This window comes from Cygnus atratus, chromosome 1 (assembly GCF_013377495.2).
Source record: "Cygnus atratus isolate AKBS03 ecotype Queensland, Australia chromosome 1, CAtr_DNAZoo_HiC_assembly, whole genome shotgun sequence".
In the NCBI taxonomy this organism is placed as follows: domain Eukaryota; kingdom Metazoa; phylum Chordata; class Aves; order Anseriformes; family Anatidae; genus Cygnus; species Cygnus atratus.
Window position 1 is genome coordinate 119,180,523 of NC_066362.1, and position 23,719 is coordinate 119,204,241.

Here is a 23,719-nt window from a genome sequence, read left to right on the forward strand (position 1 = left end):
TCACAAGGATAGTAATTATTGCTTACACTTAGGTATGGAAGTGCCTAATTTTGAATCTTCCGTTATAAAGGATAAAATAAATAGCATAGTGTGTGAATGACCATCTCATCTTGTGTGAGATATTCAAACACTCATATGAATTCTAACCGTTCCTTTTCTTTCAGGGAATGGTAAACTTTACATGTTTGGCAGTAACAACTGGGGCCAATTAGGACTAGGATCAAAGAATACTGTCAGCAAACCAACATGTGTTAAAGGTTTGTTTAATTTTTCTTTTGTCCTTTTGAAAGGTTACCCTTGTGAAAATGTGCTTTATAAGATGCAGTTCCAGAGTAACAGACTCTGATTTCTTTACTCATCATGTGTAGCATATTACTGCATAAGCTCATAAAGATAGTTTAAAAGGAAACCTGGCTACTTTTCCTTCAGTTCCAGATTCTGGGTCCTTTTGTGTCTGAAAATAACTTCAGATACATAGAATCCAATCTTTTTTCATCTTTTTAGCAAGTGTAAGATGTGCCTGAGGAGGCATAAATGGAAATATATTTGTATGAAGTGTAGAAAAACAATAAAATGAACGTCCATATTCCTTCATATGCTGTAAAATGTTTTCTTTGCATTCTTTTATCTTCTGAATCTTTCCTAGCCAGTTCTATCTTGTCAAGCAAAACTAATACTTTCTTCCCTATCCCCTTACTTATGTCAAATCAGATCTATCCCATTAACACATTCCTTTTCACATTTAAATGTTTATCCTCATCCTTTCTGTGAGCAGATCGATCTGTTAGTTTATTGCTTGAAAACAAATTACTGTGTTTGTTCAAGCTGTTTTCTTCCTAATTTAGTTTATTCCAGTATTCTTTATCTGCTCCTCTCTCTATTTCACTACAGAGGGAGAAAGCAACTACTCTTGGGTTCACATCTTCTGTCAGCCATGTGAGAGATTGATTCTTACCTTGGCTTGAATGGATTGGGTATCAAGTTTTGTTTTATTGTCAGATTGCAATGGAGAATAGAACAAACAAACAAACAAAAAACAGAGAGATGACAGCAATTCAAAAGAGACCTGGTTACCATTGAAAAAAGTCACAAGGGGGTATCTTTCCTCTCTTGGCAGTAGGCAGCAGGAGAAAGACCTGGAGCTTTTCTCACTAGCTTTCAGACATCGGTTGGCTCTGGGAATGGGGTTGCAAAAACACATTTCAGTTTCTGCTCAGGGCCAAGTAGTTGTGGCTGCTCATTTTCTGACAAAATAGTTCTGGAGTTTAACTGGAGACTAATGGAATTGGTTATGAAAAACTGCCAGCAATGTTGTCAATATTGCATGGCTCATTGGATGTGATTGATTAGCATAAGTGGGAGGTTAGGGAGCATGGGCTTCTGCTGAGCTTATCAGGCTGATGTAGGAGTCAGTGGTGGGATATAAAGCAGCAAATTAAATTTTAGGAAGAAACTAATATTGGAAATACTATGGTTCTAAACTGGTAGTAACAGTAGATGTCAGGTAGGATAAGTAGGATTCTGAGTTTGCACAATTTTTGTTTGTGTCTATATGATACACCAGAGGGAGTTCAGGCTTAAGTAGGTAGATTTATTCAGTATGAAGGAGAAGGGAGTTAAATTTGAATGTTACAATGCTGATGAAGGTTGATTTGGAAGGACTGAAAAGGTTTTTGTGAAAGGGATGATGGTTGTTGCCTTTCTCATGGACCAGTGCAGTGGAAAAAAATACATTATGTAAAAATAATGTTGTTTTAAGAGCATCATGAGTATCGTATAAGGTAAACTGGTGTGGCCTGACTGCATAGAAGATATGCATGGGTGGGTGGTAATTGAGCTGATATTAAGTCAGGATGTTATATGCAAAATCTGTTATTTTAGGCAGTAGTCCAGGTAAGATTGCCCTTACCAGTTGTGAGTTTAGTGATTAATAAAAGGTCAGTACAGAGCAAAAGTCTAGCAAGAAAGTAGCTGTGCATTGTGAGGGAAGGTATGTTTGACGGGACAAAAAAAAAAGGTATGATTTTAAAGATTTAAAATAGTGGAAGAAGTGAAGGAGTGAATTAAGAACAGTATTATTAATGAAAACTGAAGAAAGCTCTAAGCATGCATTTTGTACTGCAAGTTGATGTATTCTTTGAGGCGTATCCTGTAAATGGTAAATTTTGTGGAATGTGGCATTTGGATACAGTAGTCATCATCAAGTTATCCTGAGTATAGCAGCTATAAGTTTTTAAGATACGTTTGCTTTCTTCTCTTAGGAGAATCCTGTTTTAATAAGTCATGTGCTAAGATCAAATGGCCAACTAACCTTGTAATCATTCTCTAGGTAAAAATAAGAAAACAACACATAGCTTTCTCTAGAGCATAGAACATTTTGTTGTTAAACCAACTATCAGACTGTTCGTAACTTTTTCTCTCCTCTTCTTTGCCTTTACTTAATAGCTTTAAAGCCAGAAAAAACAAAACTTGCTGTTTGTGGAAGAAACCACACTTTAGTTTACACAGGTATGTAACATACTATGTACATATTGAAGGTAGATTATTTCTTTCGTTTTAATGCCAAATTACATTGGTAGCCCCATGAGTGTTCAGGAAAGAAAAAAAAAAAAGCTAAGTGAGCTGTTAAAACTTGTTTCTTGATATCCAATTCTTTGAATACTTGAATTATTCTGTGCAATGAATTTAAAAATAATGTTGTATAGGAGTTCACTAATAGTATAGAGATGAAAAAATTTGTTGCCTGCATTTGAGGTGTGGCTAACAATTACCAATATTAAATTTAAGTCCCTTATAGGTATGTTTTTATATATCTGTGCTCAAATTTACCTTTAACAAGGTACGTATCTTTATTAGTGTGAAGTTTTGTATTTCAGTAAAGATAGTAGAACATTACGTTTTGAGGCCTTCAAAGTTTGTTGCATTTTAGTTAGACAAGGTAGTCTGCAATTTCACTGACAAGTTACTTTACTAAGATATAAATAAATAAACTTTAAATTTAAATTGAAAACAAATACATTTTTAGGGAGAGAGTATACAGGGAATTGATGCAAATTACTGTCACGGTTCTAAAAGTTGTGTAATGGAATAGCCATCTTTGTGGTAGCAATGCTGTAGCTTGCAGTAATGTGATAAAGAGGTTTGCTTGTTTATTAGGGAGTTTACATATGTGGAAACGGTGAGCATTGTAAATAGGCCTATTAGAATAAAACAGAACATTTTAATAACAGTTGAGTATGCAAGACTGCACAAGCATAAATATTAGTCACTTTTAGTGTACACTCTGGCTAAATAATTTGTGACCTTTTATATAGCATGGACCATTTGTAAATTGTATGTTAGTTGCTTATCACATTTGTGTCTGGATTTGTGTTATTAATGAGCCTTGGCTTTTTCATCGTAGATAAGCACTTCAAAAACGAAACATACTAAAATTAAAAATATAAATTTTGAAGTTCTTTTAAGTTAAAGATATCAATCATCAGCTTTAACTTCAATTTTAAGATTCTAAAACAAAATAAAAGCTAGTTAATGAAAGTGATTTGAATATTAAAATGAGTAAAAGATTTCTAATAAAAATGTAAGTAAAAATGTATTTCATTCCTACTGTTCCAAACTATCAAGTTTTGTATCTCTTGAATTTATGTGCTAATATGACTTTAATTTTCTTGCCTGTGACATCATTCTCCATTTTCCCCATGTTTTATCTTAATTAAACTATAAATTCTTTAGTGAAGGAGCTGCTTCCAGCTGTTAGGGCCACAGGTAGTAATTTTATGAGGACTCTTGCAGAACTTCAGGTAATATTTGCTTTTCAGATCAGCCTCCAAAATGATTGGGAACACACTCAGTTCACAGACATGTAAGGCCTATCGACTATTCCGATCTAAATGTGTGCAGGAAAACCTCCCTGCTAATTACAACAGGAACATCTGGCGTCAACTGTAGAATATTTCAGGGGTGTAGACCCCGACTTCTCTGTAATGTTTTTCTATAGAAAATTAAATTACTTGCTGCAGTTTCTCTGACTTCTTGCCACTGCTGAGAATATCCTCATTCTGTGTATTACATGTGCATTTCTGTATGCAGAAAAAGGAAATGTGTATGCTGCTGGAGGTAACAGTGAAGGTCAGTTGGGATTAGGTGACACAGAGGAAAGGACCACGTTTCATTTAATTAGTTTTTTTACCAACCAGCACAAGATCAAACAGCTAGCAGCTGGATCATACACTTCAGCAGCAGTAACTGGTAAGAGCAACAGCTAATAAAATCTATTTATGTGTGTTCGAGCCTGGTGTTCCAGGGAAACATTTATTCCCTCTCTCTGTCTGCATGTATGTGTATATTTTCTATGCCTCCCTGTCTTCTTTCCCCAGTAAACCTCTTTCCTTTTTTTATTTTTTTATTTTTTTTTATAGACAATTGCCTATTTCACACAATGTGGTAAAGGGTGGCTGCTGAATAACTTGTTAAAATTTTTGTGAGAATGGAACTTTTCCATGGGCAATGGCCTGCAACGGGTCTCATTCTGTACTAGTTAAAGAATCTGTACAAAGGAAGGACAGTATGAATACTCTCAAATGGGAAAAACTCCAATTAATTTCCGGGGAAGCCAGCTGCAAAACATGAATCTAACAGAAACGAAGTTTCTCTAATTCTACTTCTCACTAAAGTTATTTTGGTCTGCTGGTACAGGCTACACAACAGTGTAATTACTAATTCTGAGAGTGGCCTAACCTATGACTCCAATGTGAAATTACATGATCATGACTTGATGAAGTCTACACAGTTATAATATATTCAGCCATAGTCCTTTATTACCCTGTAATTTCTCAAGACTTGTTGCAAAGCAACTGTTCTGTACCTGTTTAGGATAAATTATTGAGGCTATGATTTCAGAAAGGGACAGAGCAGAGGAGTATTTAAGAAAGATGTTAGCCTGCTTTTCTTTGGTTTGTATTTTTTGTGACAATTGCGAACATTCTCATAAGATTTGTAAATGAACTTTGAATGGTTTTAGTGCCAAGCAGCATCTCAGTAGCTGTGTGTATGATAGTTGTTTTATTCACAGCTTATTTCCCACCAATAAGAAAAATGCAGACAGAAGGCCTTATCTCTTCTAGAAAACTCTTGAGATTTTTCACGTTGTTCACTACCTGTTTTTGCTTCTTATTGCTGCCATTGGTCTTTGTGTCACCAGAGGCTGGTCTTAATAAAACTGGAACAGCTATTGTGATAGTTGAAGTAAAACAAGATGAAGCTGGGCAATATAATAACCTGTGAAGAGAACTGAAAGATAAGGAAAGAATAAGGGAGATGAGTACCAAAGTCAGAATAGAGAATACGTTTGGAAGAACAGGAAGGTGGTGACGTGCTACTAGAAATGAGAATATGCCTCCAATTCACCATGATGTTTCGATGCTGACCTCTGGCAACTGAATTGTCTTACACTCTCAGTCTTCCTCTTTTTGAAGGAATGTTCTTGTACTGGTGCTATTTATGGTCTAATATCAGTGGATCACTAAGTGTTTTGAGTCACTCTTGAAAAGATTAGGGAATACCCTCATACTTCAGACTGTTTTGTTGCATTGTGTTAAATATCACTTTATGTCCCTGAGATAATGACGTTTAGTGGTGTTGTACACAGAGCTTATGAAATGCTTCTTAAATAGGTAAATTAACCTTTTATTAGTGTAGTTTTGCTTTGAAATCTGTTAACTTTCCGTGTCTTCATTTTAGAGGATGGGCAGCTCTTTGTCTGGGGTGATAATTCAGAAGGTCAGATTGGCTTGGCCGATAAAGCTTATGTCTGTGTCCCTTGTCAAGTGGATGTTGGAAAACCCGTTTTGTCTGTATCCTGTGGGTATTATCATTCTGCCTTGATAACAGGTAAGAGGATGAGATAATGGTTAGCAGAGACAAATTACTGGTTCTCAGATTGTTTTATTGGTAAAGGTAGTTAATAAGACATTCATTACTTTTGAAACTATACAGGCCATAGTTGTTACGAACTGTTCTGTGAAAGAGAAAGTCATCTGTGTGGTTTTGTATCACACTGGGAGATTTTATTGGTGAGAGGTTCTCTAAAACGTGGTACCGTTTCACTTATTTGGAAAACTTATATATAATCTACTCTGTAATTGTTTATTATTATTGATTTAACAGTCCCATGAGAAAAAATTGCAGTAAATGTTCTGCATATACACAATGAAGGATATTAGGAAGAATGACTGTCATACATAATTTTATTTTCATGAAGGTTATGACAAATGTAGATTAATACTATGGTTTCAATAATCCAGTTTTTCTTGAAATTACACTTGCTTGTGTGATGATCATCTAGAAAATGCAAATATTGAATAGACTTACTATGTTTTGAGGTAAAATTAATCTCATTTACTAGCAGTGCAACATTGTCGTCAAAGTTTGATGTTATGTCTTATTCTTAAGTTTTTAAGTCAGTTAGGCAATATACATTGCGAGGAGAAGCATCCCTACAATGAGTTGGTGTCTGTTCTCCAAGCCATCTCTACATATTCCCACCTCTTTTTTTCTTAACAAAGTGGTGATACCACTCATTTTTTAACAATGCCCATGTGGTTGAATTTATCAATCAGTATGGATAGTGTTAAGCGTGAGCAGCTATGAATTCCTCTCAGCCATATATTAACATTATTAAGCTTCACAGTATAGCAAATTAGAGTAAGAGTAATTAAAGATTTTGAAGGATCAATAGTTTTGATTGTAAAGCCTTTAATAGGTACCCAGTAACTACTCCATCAACTTGATAAATATTACTTTTCCACATAGAATATCTACACAGCTCTCTTGAGAACATGCTGTTAACAGAATGAGAGCTTCCTACGGTGTCGAGGTATTAATTAAGTGTTATGCTGGTAGCATGCAACTTTTACTACAGATGCCTTATTACAATAAATGAACAAAATACCTCTGACTGATCAGGAGCTCTTTACCTGTTGGGAAGTCTACATCTTCCTGAACTTGAAATAAATGAAAAAAAAAAAGACCCTTAATTCAAGGATATAGTAAGAAGGTCTATATTTCTGCCTTAGAGCCAAGAGCTGAAGTTCTGACAAGATCACGATGGGATCTGACAAAGCTCTCATTAAAAGGTGGGCTGAGGGCAAGCATCTAACAGCAAGGAGATAATAGTGTGTGCCAGGTTCTCTGAGGAAGTGGAAATTGTTAATGGAGGGGCATAAAGAAAAGGAATTAGGGTAACAACTGAGTGAGAGAAATGGATCCACTTAAAATATTAATAGGAAGATAAGCTGGTTATCACAAGTGAAAATGAGGACTTGTTGAACCCATTACTGCTTAAACAAGCCTGATTGTGGGACGGGAGATCTTAATTTTTAGCCTCTAGTATCTGGAAATCCTGCAAAAGTTGAGCCTGACTCTACCTTCCTGAAACTACTGGCACACAGATGACCTTTTTATGGTGAAATGAGAAATATTTTTTGATTATTTTCCTTTGGGAAAAAAAGAAATTTGCAGAAAAATTATTTTCCTTTGGGCCCTTGCAGTTTTCTTTGACTGATATTGTAAGTAGCATAGAAGTTTAGTGTTGGGCTTTTTAGTGAAAAAATCTTCTGTTGCACAGAGTTTAAAAACAGCTCTACACATTTAATTTAAGCGGACCGTAGTCACACATTTTTGTAGTCCTGATGCTAGCCATTAATTCCTAAGAATCTGGAAGTTCTGCAAGCTGAGCCTAAGTACAAATATAGCTACCTTCTTTTTCTTACAGCCTACTTAAGAAGGCACTATGCTGTTACAAGGTTTTGTGTAAAAAAAAAAAAAAAAAGGTGATACTTTTATTACTGGTAGGATTCTTTTATTCCTTATGGAAGAGACTTGCTTGTAGTACTTGCTAGACTGGCTCAGAACAGTGGTTCATATCCTCAGTAGTCTGCCTCTGAGGGGTAGTAGAACATAGCAAACCAGATAATTATGGAGTATCTGGAATATTCTTATAGAAGAGAGATATGAGGTTTTTTTCTCTAAATTGCCATTTAGTCATTGAATTATGCTTTAAATTATGTTTAAAAGTTTGTCTAGCACAGGGGGCTTTCCATATGTTTTGATTGTATGATTTTATCATGTACACTAGAATTTAAAGTTGTTAGTGGTGTTTTTGATACATAATTTTGGAGGAAATATCTGGAAAAAAACAGTGATTCTGTATTTCTAGGAATTAAATTTGAATAGTTCAGGTGGGTGTATAATCAATATTAATTCCCTCAACACAATACAAAGGAATGTTTTAGACTGTGATTGCTATTACTATGAAGGAAATGGAAGAAACTGTCACTAGCAAACTTTCAACACCTGTTTTGCCAGTTATTACAGTACTGTATAATTACCACATTTTGTCTTTTTAAACATGACTTGTTGTTTAAAGAGCATCAAATAGTATACTATCTTTAATAATAAAACATGGTTGCAGGATGTAGGACTTGATATATGTAGCAGGGTTGAACTGATGACCTTGTCACCATATGGTTCCCTTTCTTAATATATTTGCAATTGACATAAAATGTATATTGGCTAAGTGGGCTGGTAGGATCACAGACATGTTTGGGTTAAAACATACGAGGTGGTTAATGAGGACACACTAGAATACATAGCATGGTCACAGAGTGCCCTCTCCAGGTCAGGATGTTCATTAATAAGAGACAACCGAGGAAAAAAAAGTTATATTGTATAGATTTGAGCTTTTTTTTTTTTTTCCTTTTTAAATTAAAGATGTTATTTCTTTGAAACAGCTTTTGTTTAAGAAGATTGTTTAAGTAGGTTCAGTAGGAATACGTTTTAAAGTTCTTAACTACCAGAAAAGTACTATGAAGTACAGTAGCAGTCAATGAAGAGTGTAATCTTGATGCAAACCTTTTAGTAAATAGAAATATGTTTTTATAGAAATTGTGGTATTTGATCATCTGAATTTGTAATTCAATTGTACCAGAAAACTCCAAAGTTTTTCTTATCTACTAAGTCTTTTTGTGGACATAGGACATTAGCTCCCTGTATTAGCAGTATCTCTCAGAGAAAGTAACAGAGAAAGAAGTAGCTGAAAGAGTGTAGCAACACTTTTTGAGTCCATTTACAGATCTTTACTTGACTAGTCTTTGGCCACACTCACTCAAGAGGGAACAATTTTTCGGAAAGTGCTAAGCTTGGCAAGTGTCTATAGCGTCATCTGTCCGCTGAAGGAGACGTAGGGCAGGAAACCCAGATATATATAACCACTACTGTGGTGTCTAAAGCAGAGTCACATTCTTGGAAACAGAAAGGAATTGAACATATTAGACGTCTTCTGATGCTTCTCCTGCCAGAACTGTTAACTATAAGCAAGGTCAAAGTAAATTCTCCTTGAGAAGATACCTTCTCATAGAGAGATTTATGGGTTCCCCAAATTCCTTCCTTATATGTAATTTACAGTTGTTTTTAAGGACCAATTTTAAAGGTCATCCATTCCAAAGACTTCCATGCTTAGAATTTCAGTCTGTGAGGAGGTGTCAACCAATTTAATCTTGGAAAAAATACTTCATTTTTTTCTTTATTTATTCAAGAGATCATACAGTGATTCAATTCTTTTGTCTCCTGCCATCAGCCAGATCTCATCTCTTCTGTCTTATACAGTACTCACTATCTTTGAGGAGCAATGATAATTTTCTATTTCCTTGTTGCTTGTTCATTTCCTTGACATGCTCCTGTGACCTGTGTTTAGTGATACCAAAAACATACCACACTAGGAAAGTTTAATATGTGAGAAGACTCGTTTGAGAGGAAAAAAAATGAATAGCCAGGTTCCATGGACTTATTTTGAACAGAATGTCCTTAAAATGCAGATGCGCTGCACACGTATAATTGTACTGAAAATTTATCTGAGTTTGACTGGATCCTATTTACGTTTTATCGGTATTCTTCATAATTTTTAGACTACAGTTTGCCTTAAAGGGTTGTGTAATGTATTCAAAAATTGCTTTAGTAAATGGGTTTATCTTTGTTAGCTGGATTATTAAGTTTAAAAAATGTAATAAACTTGATTAGTTTGGGAAGTCAATGGAAGCTTGACCATTTGAATCTCTAATCCTATTAATTAGATTGTGATTGGATTAATATTTACTGTGCAGTAGTGTTTTTAAAAAAATGCTGTGGTGTCTTCAAAGAGAATTGCATTAGTAGTTAACCCCTAAGTGCTTTTTGGGGTTTATGAATTTGTTTCAAGAAATACATGGCAGATCTGAGAATATTAAGACGTTAATACTTACCTTCCAAAAAATGTAAGTTTTGTTGTTGTTTTTTCTTCTTGCAGTCCCTAATAAAATCTTCCAGTGGGAGCATTGACACCTCTTGTTGTCAATGGAATGGTTTGATTATAGAAACTCTGACACTACAATTAATTCTTTTTTTTTTTTTTGCTGTTACTTAGGCTAGTATTTCAGAATTTAAAAAAATGCTGCTGCACATAACTGCAAAGTATCTGTTACTGAGGCCTGTTCAGAGTGTTTCTGCACATAGGAATAAAGATCAGAATTAAAATAGAAAATCAAACTGAACAGAGAAGTCTAAACACATTACATAGTTTAGAAATGAAATACACTTCTCAGCAGCTGAGATCGTCTGCCGTTTCTTTAAAAAACACATTGAAGTGACTATGAAACACCTCTTAGAAGAGTGTGGAAGCATGCAACAGAAACATTTCTGCACAGATATGTGCAAATAAATGAAGTGTTGTAACATTATTGGTGTTATTTTAAATGGTTTGTGTGAAAATGTCATTAATGAAAGAAAAGAGAAAATGTCAGGAATGAATGATAAAATAAGGACAGGCAGGAGGATGTGGTTACACCTCTGATGATGGTAGGTAGGAAATACAGCTGCTAACCTGATTCATTACCTTGCCAACGATAATGTGGCTCTGTGAATACATTGTGGTGGTTACTCTTAATAACCAGACTCCTGTGAAACCCTGCAAGAAACTTGACATTGAGTGTGGTTGTATTATTGTTATTTCCTGATTGCATCTGTGGTCAGGTAGAGCATTCAGAAAAGACAATTAGTCCAGTTGCTGGCCTTAGCAGCCTAGAAGCATGGTACTTGGAGACTCCATACCATAGTGAGAGGCAGATGTAATCTTGAAAAACTAAGAACCCATATAAAACAATATAAAATAGTTTGGGTGTTTTTTTTTTGACTAAGGCAGAGGCCAAATTGGGTAGGTCTTGTGAGCTTTAGATATAAATATTGTGCCGTCAAAGTTAGGTTCTAAATTTTTGGTGCAAGTGCTGGGTTGCAGCTTTGCACTGAGAATTGGGACCAGTTTCCATTTAAAGCAGGAATTTGGCTTTTATGAAAAATGGCCTTTTCACAGTCGTTGTGCTTTGAGTATGGGATACATTTTTTTTCCCCCAGAATTTTTAAGTTGATTGATTGATTTATGAATTTAAATAGATTTGAAGCTTAGGTATCTTAAAAAATGCATAACTTTTTTTTTTTTTTAATTTTTTGTCCAGAATGAACATTACTATAAAATATGAGACATGCTTCAGATTCTCCCTATAAGTAAAATTCATTGAAAACCTATCCTCAGGCTTCATTTGAAGAAAATACTTCATAATTTAGATCTCTTTTTTTTTCTTTTCGTAGACTACTGGTAACAAAGGTAGCATACATCTTAGATCAGCATGACGGCTCCAGAATTACTTCCTGTGAGAGGATGTGAGGAGAAGCGCTGTTTCATTAAAAGACATGGTAGTTTAAGGGTTTTCTGAATGCATCAGAACCCTTCTTGACTTCATTGCTCTCCACAGCTTCCTGAGGAGGGGAAATGGAGAGGGAGGCATCAGTCTCTTCTCACTGGTAGCTGGTGACAGGACGTGGGAATGCCACAAAGCTGTGCCAAGGGAGGTTCAGACCAGATATTAGGAAAAATTTCTTTACAGTGAGGGTGGTCAAACACTGGAAAAGGTTTCAGTGAAGTGGTTGATGCCCCGTGCCTGTTCATGTTTGAGGCATTTATTTGGATAAGGTCATCAATAATATGCTTTAACTTTTGATTAGCCAAACAGTTGGACTCAATGATCTTTGTAGGTCCCTTCCAACTAAACTAAACCTACTCTACTCTACTCTACTCTACTCTACTCTACTCTACTCTACTCTACTCTACTCTACTCTACTCTACTCTACTCCATTCCATTCCATTCCATTCCATTCCATTCCATTCCATTTTTATGGAAGGTCCTGGCAACGGCGGTCTCAGTGCTGCTCTGTGTGTGCACCAACTGCTGTAGTCACTGTTCAGCACAAATAGTTGACTCATGCGCCACAGAGGAAAAAAGAAAAAGTGTCACTGGCAAAGACTTTGCCAGGAAAAACACTTTGAATCTAGTTTATCTATTGGAATATGTCAGACAGCTTAAATGAAAACATGTTAGTAACTAGTCATCCCATAGCTACACGTAGTGAAGCTGTAGTTGTGCTACTTGAAATTCTTGCTCAGTTTTTATGCATGCAAAAGGAAGTTTTAAATGAGTGTGTTGCCAGAGTAAAAGTCAGGAAAAATGAATAAAAAAGACCCATTTCTAACTGACACCAGTTTTGACTTTCTTATCCTCAGAATTAAAAATTCAAAAAAAAATCCTTTCCTGCCTTGGCTTGTAACACTCAAGTTTTAATAAACCTCAGTTCATTTTGAATTATATTCTTCCATTTTTATTAACTTGATTTTGATCATTTAGCTAATCTCATTCACTTTTTAGAAAGCATATATAGCTTCATTTTTTCTACTTTACATTTTGATGCATTAGTTTAATTTTAGATCATATTTTCTATTTCTATGTAATCTTATTTTTCTGGTCATTGTCACTAACCTTAAATTCCCAAATTTTAAGTTTTGGCTGACAAAGTGGAATGAAAAGTAACAAACATAGCAGCTATGCTAAGAAAAAAGGCTAACATAAAACTAGTAGTAAGTTTGTTTTCTTATTCCCTGCTTATGTTCAGTGGAGAGAGTGGGACTTCTCTAATGAACAGTTCTGAACACATAAATAAGGCTTCAGCTTTGAAACACTGCGAGCACATCTATTTTCAGTGTCATTGGGGAAAAAACAGCATTTCTAAAGTTAATTCAACTTTAATATTGGCAATGAATTTAGAGCTTTTGCATACGAATCTCTCAAACATTTGTTGTGCATAGTACAATAGTAATGCCTCTGAATTCTGTAAAAGCAAATTTGTGAGCACTAAATGTATCTCTCTAAAAGCAAAAGTACATTTTGTACAGAAACATAAATATACACGTTTCCAAAAGTATTGTAAATGTGTGCTTCTGATAACTGAGCATTAGTAATGGAATGTAAGTATGTGGTTTGTTATTATGTGGATTATGTAAGTGTAGCTATGTCTTCAAATTTTCCTTGAGCAGACAGCTCCTACATTAGTCTAAATGTTTAATTGTCTTGGACTAGCTCCATGTGAGAATTCTGCTTATCCATGTGCAAATTAGATTAAAAATTAACCAAATTAGATTAAACAAAATAGTGTGTGTTGATTTTTGCAGGGTAAATATTTTCACATGTAAACTTTGGGCCATGATTTGCTAAGAAGATATTATTCCATAGAACTCATTTTTCTCTGGAGTGGAGAACACTCAGCTATTAATTTAAAGCCATTCATGACAGTAAGGAAACATTTCCCAACAAAACCTCAGTCTGACCTATTAGAATAGTGGGAGGCCCATTAGCACAGAAAATCAGAAATGTAGGTAAAGGTAGGAAGTAGATAAATTGTAAATATAGCAATGGAAAATACATTTTACATGTTAGTTCTTTAACTACTGTAGAAGGATGCTATACTGAATAGTACTTTAGGAGAATGGTGCTTTAGGATCTATATTGAATGGTACTTTAGACTTCCATAGTAGTGAAAAATCAAAAGAGGTAATTGGAAAGATGAAGCAAAGGAAACTTTGAAAGTCAAATAAGTTACCAAAACTTTGGATTGAAGAGATTTTGAACTGAATTTGTAAAAAGTCTGGGTAAATGAGAAAGCTCTTCTGGTATCATTTTCTGGCAGATCAGAAAGAGGCTGCAGGAATGTATTTGAAACAGTTTTGTCTCAGTATTTTTTCTGAACTTATTTCTGGTGGAGTTATTGCTATGGAACCACTGTTGTTGATCTATAACTCTTCTTGTCTGGACTTCATGCAATTTCATATCATTTACTCAGCTTTTTTATTTTTTCTCTGTATCTCACAAGAAGAAAAGTGTGTATTTTCCATCAAGATTTTCTGTTTTAATTGAGACTATTATGAGCAACTTCAGTTGACATGAATACTGATTACAGAAGGAATAATAACCTCTCTGACATGGGATGTTTATTGTTTTGTTTTTCCCTGGCTATATTCCTTGCAGGCAATGGTTCTTACCTTGTGAAGAAGGTGGTGTTAAAGTTTAGCTCCTCCAAGTCCCAGCAAGGCATACTAATGCACATACACAGCTATATGGACATCATACAAATATGTTCAGTTGTCCTGTAAGGTTCATATACTTTTCTGTTTTACTGACTTGGGTCTGCAGCTGTCTAGATGATCCAGACTTGTTTCTGAGTGCTTTGTGTGAATCCTCTTCTCTTCTGCATTTTCACAGGAGATGGTGAGCTCTATACTTTTGGAGAACCTGAGAACGGGAAACTGGGATTATTGCCTGAACAGCTGAAGAACAATAGAGTCCCACAGCCTGTACTGGGAATTATGGAAAAGGTTAATAAGGTTGCTTGTGGTGGAGAACACACAGTAGTGCTTACAGGTAAGGTATTTAATTGCCTTTTTACAGCCCTATAACTTAGTAATCTCAATTTGTTTTAAATAGTTTACATCCCGCTGTAAAGTAAGGTTCTGTAGTGATGCTAACCAGAAGACCATTGTATATAAGGGAGGTAGAAATTCACATGATGGTTAACCTGAGTAAGTGCAGGCTTGCGCTGTGCTGTGCTATCCCTTTGCTGGAGGATAAACTTTGCAAGCTAATTGTGACAGAAGAGCTTACAGGCAGCGCCTACTCAGTACCAATGGTTATCTCACCTGCATGCTCTTGCCTTTATCTAAAACTTCACATTCCCATGTGAATGTCATTTTTATTTGACATTGAAAATGATGAATTGATTTTTTTTTTCTTGTAAGAAAACCCTGTAATAGCTCAACTGACCAAAACAGGGTAACCTTTCTGTGGATGGAATCTGTGTGGCATACTGTGCATGGTCGGAGGCACATTCAATTCCATGTAGCTCAGGTTTCCCAGCATATGAAGGGATGTAAGATTATTTGTACTAATCTCTTTTTTTATTTATAGTGTTATCCCCAATAAATAGAGTTTTAAGAGATACTTTACAAAGTCTGAGTGCCTTTCTTACTGGGATCCTAACAAGCTAACACCTCCTAGCGCAAAACCTATGATCAATGTTTCTTTCTTCTGATGAGCTTGAAATTAGTGTTGGGAGTGTGGGGAGGAAGTCTTAGATGAAGTCTTCCAATCTGTAGTAAATTTAAATGACCCAGAATATGCGGTGTTTAGAAAGTCACTTTTCAATTAGCTGTTGAAATAGCAAAGAAGTTGCACAATCTAATGGATGCCTAGACGGATTAAATATCTCTTGTAATACAGGCAACACCTGTGACTTCAGGTGAATTCTGTATTAAGGTGAGCAGAATCTTTCACATGCATATAAAACTAGTACAGATAGAGCATATTAAACATATCATACAAGTATATAAAAATCATTGAATAAAACTGTGATATAGTAGTTCACAGGATTGAAATTATAGTACTTGGAAGATGAAATATGGTCTATATTACTGTTTTAGAAATCTTTTTTAGCACATTTTGAAATATCTCAATCAGCTGATTTGAATGGGAAGTTTTCTCAGTGATTAGAGCTGTTTCCACCAGTTACAGAGGGTGTCAGTGGGTGGCATAAAATGGCATGTCTCACAACTTTGAGGTGATGCCCGGTACGGTAAGTACCAGAGAAAATGATAGTTAACTACTTTTTTGTGCATATAAGAAATAATTTTTAAAATTTTGGATGAGTGAGTGAGTAAAGGAAATAGGATGCTATACAGCACTTAAAACACACCAAGAATGGTAGTGTATTTCTAGAAATTTGAATGAGAAACTCAAAAAAAATATTATTTTTAGTATATATTTGTTTGTCATAATTTTATTTGTTGAAATGCATTCATTGGCTGACTGTGCCATTGGCTGATGGATTCACAGTACGCAAAATAATGTTATGGTTTTAGGAGGTAGGAATTTAGGAGGTTCATAGCCGTTGTCAGAACAAAAATTCCTACCATTTGGCCTCAAAATAGCTAAGTGTTTATTTTAAGTGTTATTTTATGTGTTTTAATTTTATTTTATTTTTCGTCAATATGGAGGACTGTTTTAAACAGAAAAAAAATTATAAGTAATAAGAGAGAAAAGCAATGTCTTTTGTAATCAGCTGTAATACACAAATAGTAAAATGGAAATTTGGAAAGAACAGAGAAATAAGTTAGATCCTTATTATTACATTGAATGTTTCCAAACAGTCTGGACCTAATGAAAATTCAACCTGAACAACTTCAAGAATTGAGACTCTTAGAAATATGCAAGGTTTTCTTGAAAATTTCAGAAGGATGGATGAGGGGTTTAAAGACCCTGAAAATTACAGATCAGTCACTGTAACTTCTTTAGCTGTGTAGAAGTGTTGAGACAATTAAACAGCCTGTTCATAAACAACTGGAAGATAATTCAGACAAGTAAGACCAATACAATTTCCTTCTATCAGAAGGTAATAGCCACTATATCTTATTATCTTTTGAATTTCATGAGGCTTTTCAATAGCTTTTAATGGATTCTCTGGAATCAGGTATGGAACTATAGAGGACTGCACATTGCAAAGAAGATGGCCATATAGTGCTGTTAGTAGTAACATTGTAGATATGTAAAAAGAAGTTGCCTGTTGTGGTGGTTTTGCTCAGCTGGGCAGCTGAGTTCCACCACAGCCACTGTCACTCCCTCTCCTCAAAGGGCAAGGGGGAGAAAGTACGATCAAAAGGGCTCAGGGGTTGAGATTAACAGGGAGCTCACTAAACAATTACCATCATGGGCAAAACAGACTCAGTGTAGGGAGATGAATATAATTTATTACCTATCATCCACCCTCTTCTATGTCCTCACCCTGAGCAGTGCAGGGGAGTGGGGAATGGGGGCTGCGGTCAGCCCCTGACGCTTCGTCTCCGCCGCTCCCTCACGGTCACTCCCTGCCCCTGCTCCACGTGGGTCCATTCCACGGGATGCCGTCCTTCCCGAACTGAGCCTGTGGGGGCTGCCCACAGGCAGCAGCTCTTCAAGAACTGCTCCCACACGGCTCCATACCACGGGGTCCATCCATCCCCCAGGAGCAAACTGCTCCAGCACGGGTCCCCCACGGGCGGGCGGCAGCTCCCCCCAGACCCCCTGCTCCTGCGGGGGCTCCTCTCCACGGGCTGCAGCTCCGGCCCGGGGCCTGCTCCTGCGGGGGCTCTCCATGGGCCGCAGCCTCCTCCAGGCCACATCCACCTGCTCCCCGTGGGCTCCTCCACGGGGGGGCTGCAGCGTGGAGATCTGCTCCGTGTGGGACCCATGGGCTGCAGGGGGACAGCCTGCTCCACCAGGGGCCTCTCCCTGCACAGGCCGCAGGGGAACTGCTGCTGCCTGCCTGGAGCACCTCCTGCCCTCCTGCTGCACTCACCTTGGGGGCTGCAGGGCTGGGTCTCACTCCTTGCTCTCCCAGCCGCTGTGGAACAGCAGAGTTTTTTCCCTGTCTTAAATCTGCTGTCCCAGAGGCGCAAACATCACTTACTGGCTCGGCTCTGGGCAGCAGTGAGTCCCTTTGGAGCCTGCTGAAACTGGCTCTAATCTAACATGGGACAGCTTCTGAACTCTTTTCACAGAGGCCACCCCTGCAGCCCCCCTGCTGCCAAAACCTTGCCATATAAACCCAATACATGTGCAAAACCACCAAGTTTACATTCCACTGCGTGAAGGACTTTTATGAGTTCTGCTGGAACAGTGTGTACATTTTGATCATTGCATTTTTGAAAAGGCATAAAATGATTTGGAGATTCCATAGTGAAACAACAGGGATATCAAAGGTTAAGAAAACATACCCTGAGAGGAAAGTTTTAAAAAAGGGAACTGATTAAACTAAGAAAGAGAAAACTAAGGAGAGACATGGTACCACTTTTCACTGGCATAAATTCCTCCTTAGAAGGAAGGTAATCAGTTGTTCTCTTTGTGGGATCTCAGAGTAGGAATCTGGTTGCAACACAGGTTAAGTTAGACGTTAAGTAGAATTTTCCATCATAAGGATGGACACATTTAAAAAACTGGGGCATCTCAGTGATTGTGGTATCTCTGTGATCAAAGAAAAAGTAGTAGGATGCAGGGAAATATGGAACAGTCAGTCTGCCTTCTCCTTCAGAAAGCGCGTTATGTTTTTCTGTAATCTGCTGGCATAGTTCTTTCCATGTTCCCATTACAGCCTTTCTTGTGGCTGTCTTGTTTTAATCTATTCATGTATCTTATTCCTGGGAGCCTCTGGGAGCTTCAGTAATTCAAACAGAAGATTCTTTCCTTCTTCTTCACCTTTCCTGACCATCCTGTTTGAGTTGCCGTCTGCCTGTCAAAATTTCTATTCATTGGATTTAATAATTGTAAAATACTATAGAAGCAGGAAAGGGGTGTTTGACTTTGCCCACAGATGATTTCAAAATTATCAGTTTTAGCTTTTATGAATTCCACAACTGTATAGCATGCCTGTAATTAATCTTGTATCAAAATGCAAAAGCTATGAAAACAAGTAGGTTTTGTAAGTCCTTAAATCTGTATTTTGGAAATGCTAAGTAGTCATCTGTTGTCAATCTGGCAGAGTGCCTTCAAGGTTATGAAATCAAAGTTTCTAAAATATAAACTGAAAATCTATCTGGGGGGGATTTTAAGTAATTTGATGTGATATTGTACTGCAAGTCACTGGAGAGAATAAAGGTGGAAGTGATGTGCTGGAAATAGTTATGTGTAATGATGAGACAAGCTGCAAGATTCTGGGTAAATCAAAACTCCTTTGGGAAGAGTATGAAGAGGAAACAACAGTAGCCAATCCAGGAAATAATGCAAGCATTTGTCTACATTTCAAAGGCTTTGTCTCTGTTCTTTCACCAACATACAGTCTCACCCTGGCAGTATTCTGTCATAAAATAAATTTCTTTACATGAAATCAGATTATCATTATTAGGAAAAAAATTACCATAAATTTAAAGCTAGCAAATATATAAATCCTAGCATTATTTTATGGGTTATAAAGTGAAGTTCAGCAGAAAGAATTAGATTATCATTATTGATTTTTTTGACCATAAATCTCAAACCAACCAAAAGATATTTTGTTTTAATGGTATTTCATGTGATAAAATTTCATTAAAACAAATTACTTCTACAGAGATTTTGTAGGAAGATGTAGACCTGGATGATATTTGCATTATAGTTAAATCTTACAGGAGATAAAAGTAGAACGCAGAGGCAAACTATAAATGCCAAAAAAAATGAAGAAAACACCATAGTAAATCAGTGTCTGGCTATGTAAGATTTATTTGCCTATGGAAATAGATGATATAATAGAAGACACATAAGAAATTCAGTGCTGGCTTAGCTGTCAGTTGATGATCAAAGTGCTGAGTGCCAGTACTTCCAGTTGGGTCAAGAGAAGAAGAAAACAATATCCTCTGACAAAAATGCGTAAAGATTGATAGTTGCTGTAATAAGAGTGAAAGGTCAGATAGAAGATTTTAAATGTAATTCAGCTATTATTATTCAGTGCCTAGTAATGTTATGGAGGCGATTATTCTGGGAGTTACTGAAAAACACTTGAATGACAAGACAGTCATTGGTCATAGCCAACACAGGTTCACAAGGGGAAAGTCCTGTTTAACTAACTCAATTTCATTTTGTGACAAGGTTACCCACCTAGTTGACCAAGGGAAACCAGTTGATGTAATCTTTTTTAGATTTTAGCAAAGCTTTCAATACTGTCTCTCACAGTATCCTTATAGAATCATAGAATCATTAAGGTCGGAAAAGACCTCCAAGATTGTCTGGTCCAACCATTCCCCTACCACCAATACCACTAGTATCATCCACCACTAAACCACATCCCTAAGCACCAGGTCCAACCTTTCCTTAAACACCCCCAGGGATAGTGACTCTACCACCTCCCTGGGCAACCCATTCCAATGCCTGACTACTCTTTCTGAGAAGAAATGTCTTCTGATTTCCAACCTAAACCTTGTGTGGTGGAACTTGAGGCCATTTCCTCTTGTTCTAACTCTAGTTATTTGCAAGAAGAGGACAACCCCCAGCTCCCCACAATGTCCTTTCAGGTAGTTGGAGAGAGCAGTAAGGTCTCCCCTGAGCCTCCTTTTCTCCAGACTTAAAAAAAACAGTTCCCCCAGCCGCTCCTCACAGGACTTGTGCTCCAGGCCCCTCACCAGCTTCATAGCCCTTCTCTGGACACATTCCAGGGCCTTGATATCTTTCTTGTAGTGAGGGGCCTTGTGGACAAAACATCCAGCATACAGCTAGACAAGCATATAATACGGTGGGCAAACAATTGGCTGACAGTTGGAACTCAAAGGCCTATAATAACTGAGGTTACATTTAAATGGGGGCAGACAGTCACTAGTGGGGTTCCCAAATACTCCGTTTTAGGGGCAGTTCTCTTCAGTGTTTTCATTAATCATTTGGACACGGGACTCAAATAACTAATACTAAACATGCTAAGTAAGTTTGCAGATGATACTAAATTAGGTGTTGACTACCTCAACAGGGGAGAGTAGAGGGGCCTTGCGGAGAGATTTTGACAAGTGAGAGGGCTGGGCAATCACCAACTGTATGAAATTTAACAAGACCAAGAACAGGATTCTGCACCCGGGTTGAGGTACAGACTGGGGGATGAGAGGCTGGAGCACAGCCATGGAGAGGGATCTGGGGCTTCTGGTTGACAGCAAGTTGAATACAAGTCAACAGTGTCCCCTGACAGGCAGGAGGGCCAACCATCCCCTGGGGTGCATCAGGCACAGCACTGCTAGCTGGTCGAGGGAAAGGATTTGCCTGGTCTCCTCTGTGCTGGTTCGACCTCACCTTAAGTACTGTGTGCAGTCTGGGGCACCACGGTATAAAAAGGATATAAAACTATTAGAGAGTGTCCAAAGGAGGACTATGAAAATGATGGTCTAGAGGGCAGGATGTATGAGGAGCGGCTGAGGTCCCTTGGTTTGTTCAGCCCAGAGCAGAGCAGGCTGAGGGGAGGCCTCATGGCGGCCTGCAGCTCCCTCACGAGGGGAGCAGAGGGGCAGGCGCTGAGCTCTGCTCTCTGGGGACAGCGACAGGACCCAAGGGAACAGCATGGAGCTGTGTCAGGGGAGGTTCAGGGTGGATGTTAGGAAAAGGTTCTTCAGTGACAGGGTGATTGGGAACTGGTGCAGGCTCTATTCGGTCATGGCACCGAGCCTACTGGAGTTCAAGAAGCATTTGAACAACGCTCTCAGGCATACAGTTTAATTTTAGGTAGTCCTTTGTGGAGCCACGAGTTGGGCTTGATCATCCTTCCAGTTCAGGGTATTCTATAGATCTATGATTCTATCATTAAATAGGCTACAGCTATGAAATTCTGCCTCAGACACTTTGAACAAAAGAGTAAAGTTAATAGAAATATCTCAAGTGAAGGGTGCATTGTCAGTGGTGTTGACATACAGAAATTTTTCTGACTCAAACTTATGAAAAGTATTTGGGAAACAAGCTATATTGGGCCACTGTAATCATTTAAAAAGTGAGTGTAGCATACATGCATTTTAGGCTTTACACCATAAAGTCAACTTGGAATACATACTGGAGCATATGTTGCATCCTGAGATGAAGTGGTGTGACCACAAATTCAAAATTCTGAAGAGAGGTATAGCTTAAAGAGCCTGAGAAACATTTATATGTCTTTTAAGCTTAGTTTCTTAAATTTGTAAATTCCTAAACAATTTTGAAGAAATCCTGAATTTCATGTCATGTACAAATGGGTACTATTTGGCTTGAATAACACCATGTATGCTGATACAGTTTTCATATTACCAGGGTCTTTCCAGTTTTTCAGGGTGTGTCATTTCAGTCTTAAACAATAAGGAGTGAGTATCTGGTTATTGTATATTCTTCTGTTTCATCTATCTCATTTAACATAGGAATAAGATAGGAGCAAATGTCATAGGGAGAAACTGTTGTACATCTTTGTTCATTTCTTGTCATCAGTTCTACTTAGGGATCATCAAATTAGAAGAAAGCATAATCCAGTTATCTTATTGAGTATGAGAGAAGTTTCTTCCTGACTCTCATGCATAATTAGTCTATTCCAAAGCACTTCATTTGATTTCTTTCTTATGACTGTCTTATCTACTCTATTGGTAATTTTGCAGGGTAAGAACCATTGTTATCTGGGTTATTAAATCAAACTGCTGTTTGGAATCTCTCCAGCAATGTATTGGAGTAAATGGTAGAATCTAGAATGGAAAATAATTAATGTTGTGGTCTGAAATTCCAAAATGGGAAACTTTTTTTTTTCTAGAGAACAAAAAATTAAATATCACTATTAACTGATAACAGTAATAAGGGGGAAAAAAGGAAAAGAAAATTAAAAAAAAAAAACACAAACACTTTTTAAATATACAAGGTTTTAGAGATTTTGAATATGGGATTGGAAACCATCTTCTCTACAACTCTTACTGTTACTTCTTCCTTTAATATTTGCATTCGTTCTAGAGAATAAATAGAAGAACAGTTGCTGCAAAAGTTTTCTCTCTTTGTAGCAGCACAAACTTACTCATTTCATAACAGCCTTAGCAGCCAGTTCATGAAGATCATATCCTCATTTCAGGTGATTTATTTCATTCAGACTAAAAAAACTGTTATCGATGATTCTTTCAAAAGCTTTCTACCAAAAATGAAAGCTGTTGGTACCATCACCTTCAAAAGAAACGAGAGCGCAACAATCCCGAGTTGTGTACTTTTTCAATAAAGCCTTTTAAAAAGTAGCATGAAAGCAACTTGTGAATCTAGAAGTTGGAGAAGAAACATGATTGGGAGTGGCCTCAGTATCTTTTTTTTTTTTTTTCAAATGATGACAGATCCTCTGGGAATAATCCGCTCTATAAAAGGATGTATTACCTCCTTTTATTCTCTGAAGGGAGGGAAAGCAAAGATATCTCTTCAAAGGAAAGAAGTAAAGCAGTTCTTGGAGAATGGGTCACTTGACATTACAATACAACACATTAGTGTGTTAGCATATAAAATGATGGATTTTTTATCTTCTGTTTCAAGGTCTTTTAAAAAGAAAAGGAAGTCAAGATACCCTTTTGAAAGAGAATGAGAAGGATGAAAAAGCTATACCTTTTTGTGACAGAACTGAGAGACTGTTCAAACTGTATAGGATTATCTAGATTTTTCAAATAATTCTTAAGTCTGCATACTACTGATACTGAAATCTCCAAATCCAATTAGGAGCTGTGGTAAAACTGAGTATTATGTCAACAGCTGATTTTTACAGTAACATTTTTCTGTGTAAGCTGTTCAAAAATAAAGCTATA

At 37.0% G+C, this 23,719-nt stretch overlaps 1 protein-coding gene across 1 annotated transcript in view; it reads left to right on the top strand.

The window, feature by feature from the left end:
* The window catches only part of RPGR (retinitis pigmentosa GTPase regulator), a 45,737-nt gene that overhangs the window by 8,401 nt on the left and 13,617 nt on the right, over positions 1–23,719 (top strand). The window contains exons 3-7 of the mRNA XM_050716537.1: positions 165–257; positions 2,446–2,508; positions 4,090–4,248; positions 5,740–5,889; positions 14,673–14,831. Of these exons, the coding sequence (XP_050572494.1) occupies positions 165–257; positions 2,446–2,508; positions 4,090–4,248; positions 5,740–5,889; positions 14,673–14,831 (624 nt within the window). The remainder of the gene's footprint in view (positions 1–164; positions 258–2,445; positions 2,509–4,089; positions 4,249–5,739; positions 5,890–14,672; positions 14,832–23,719) is intronic.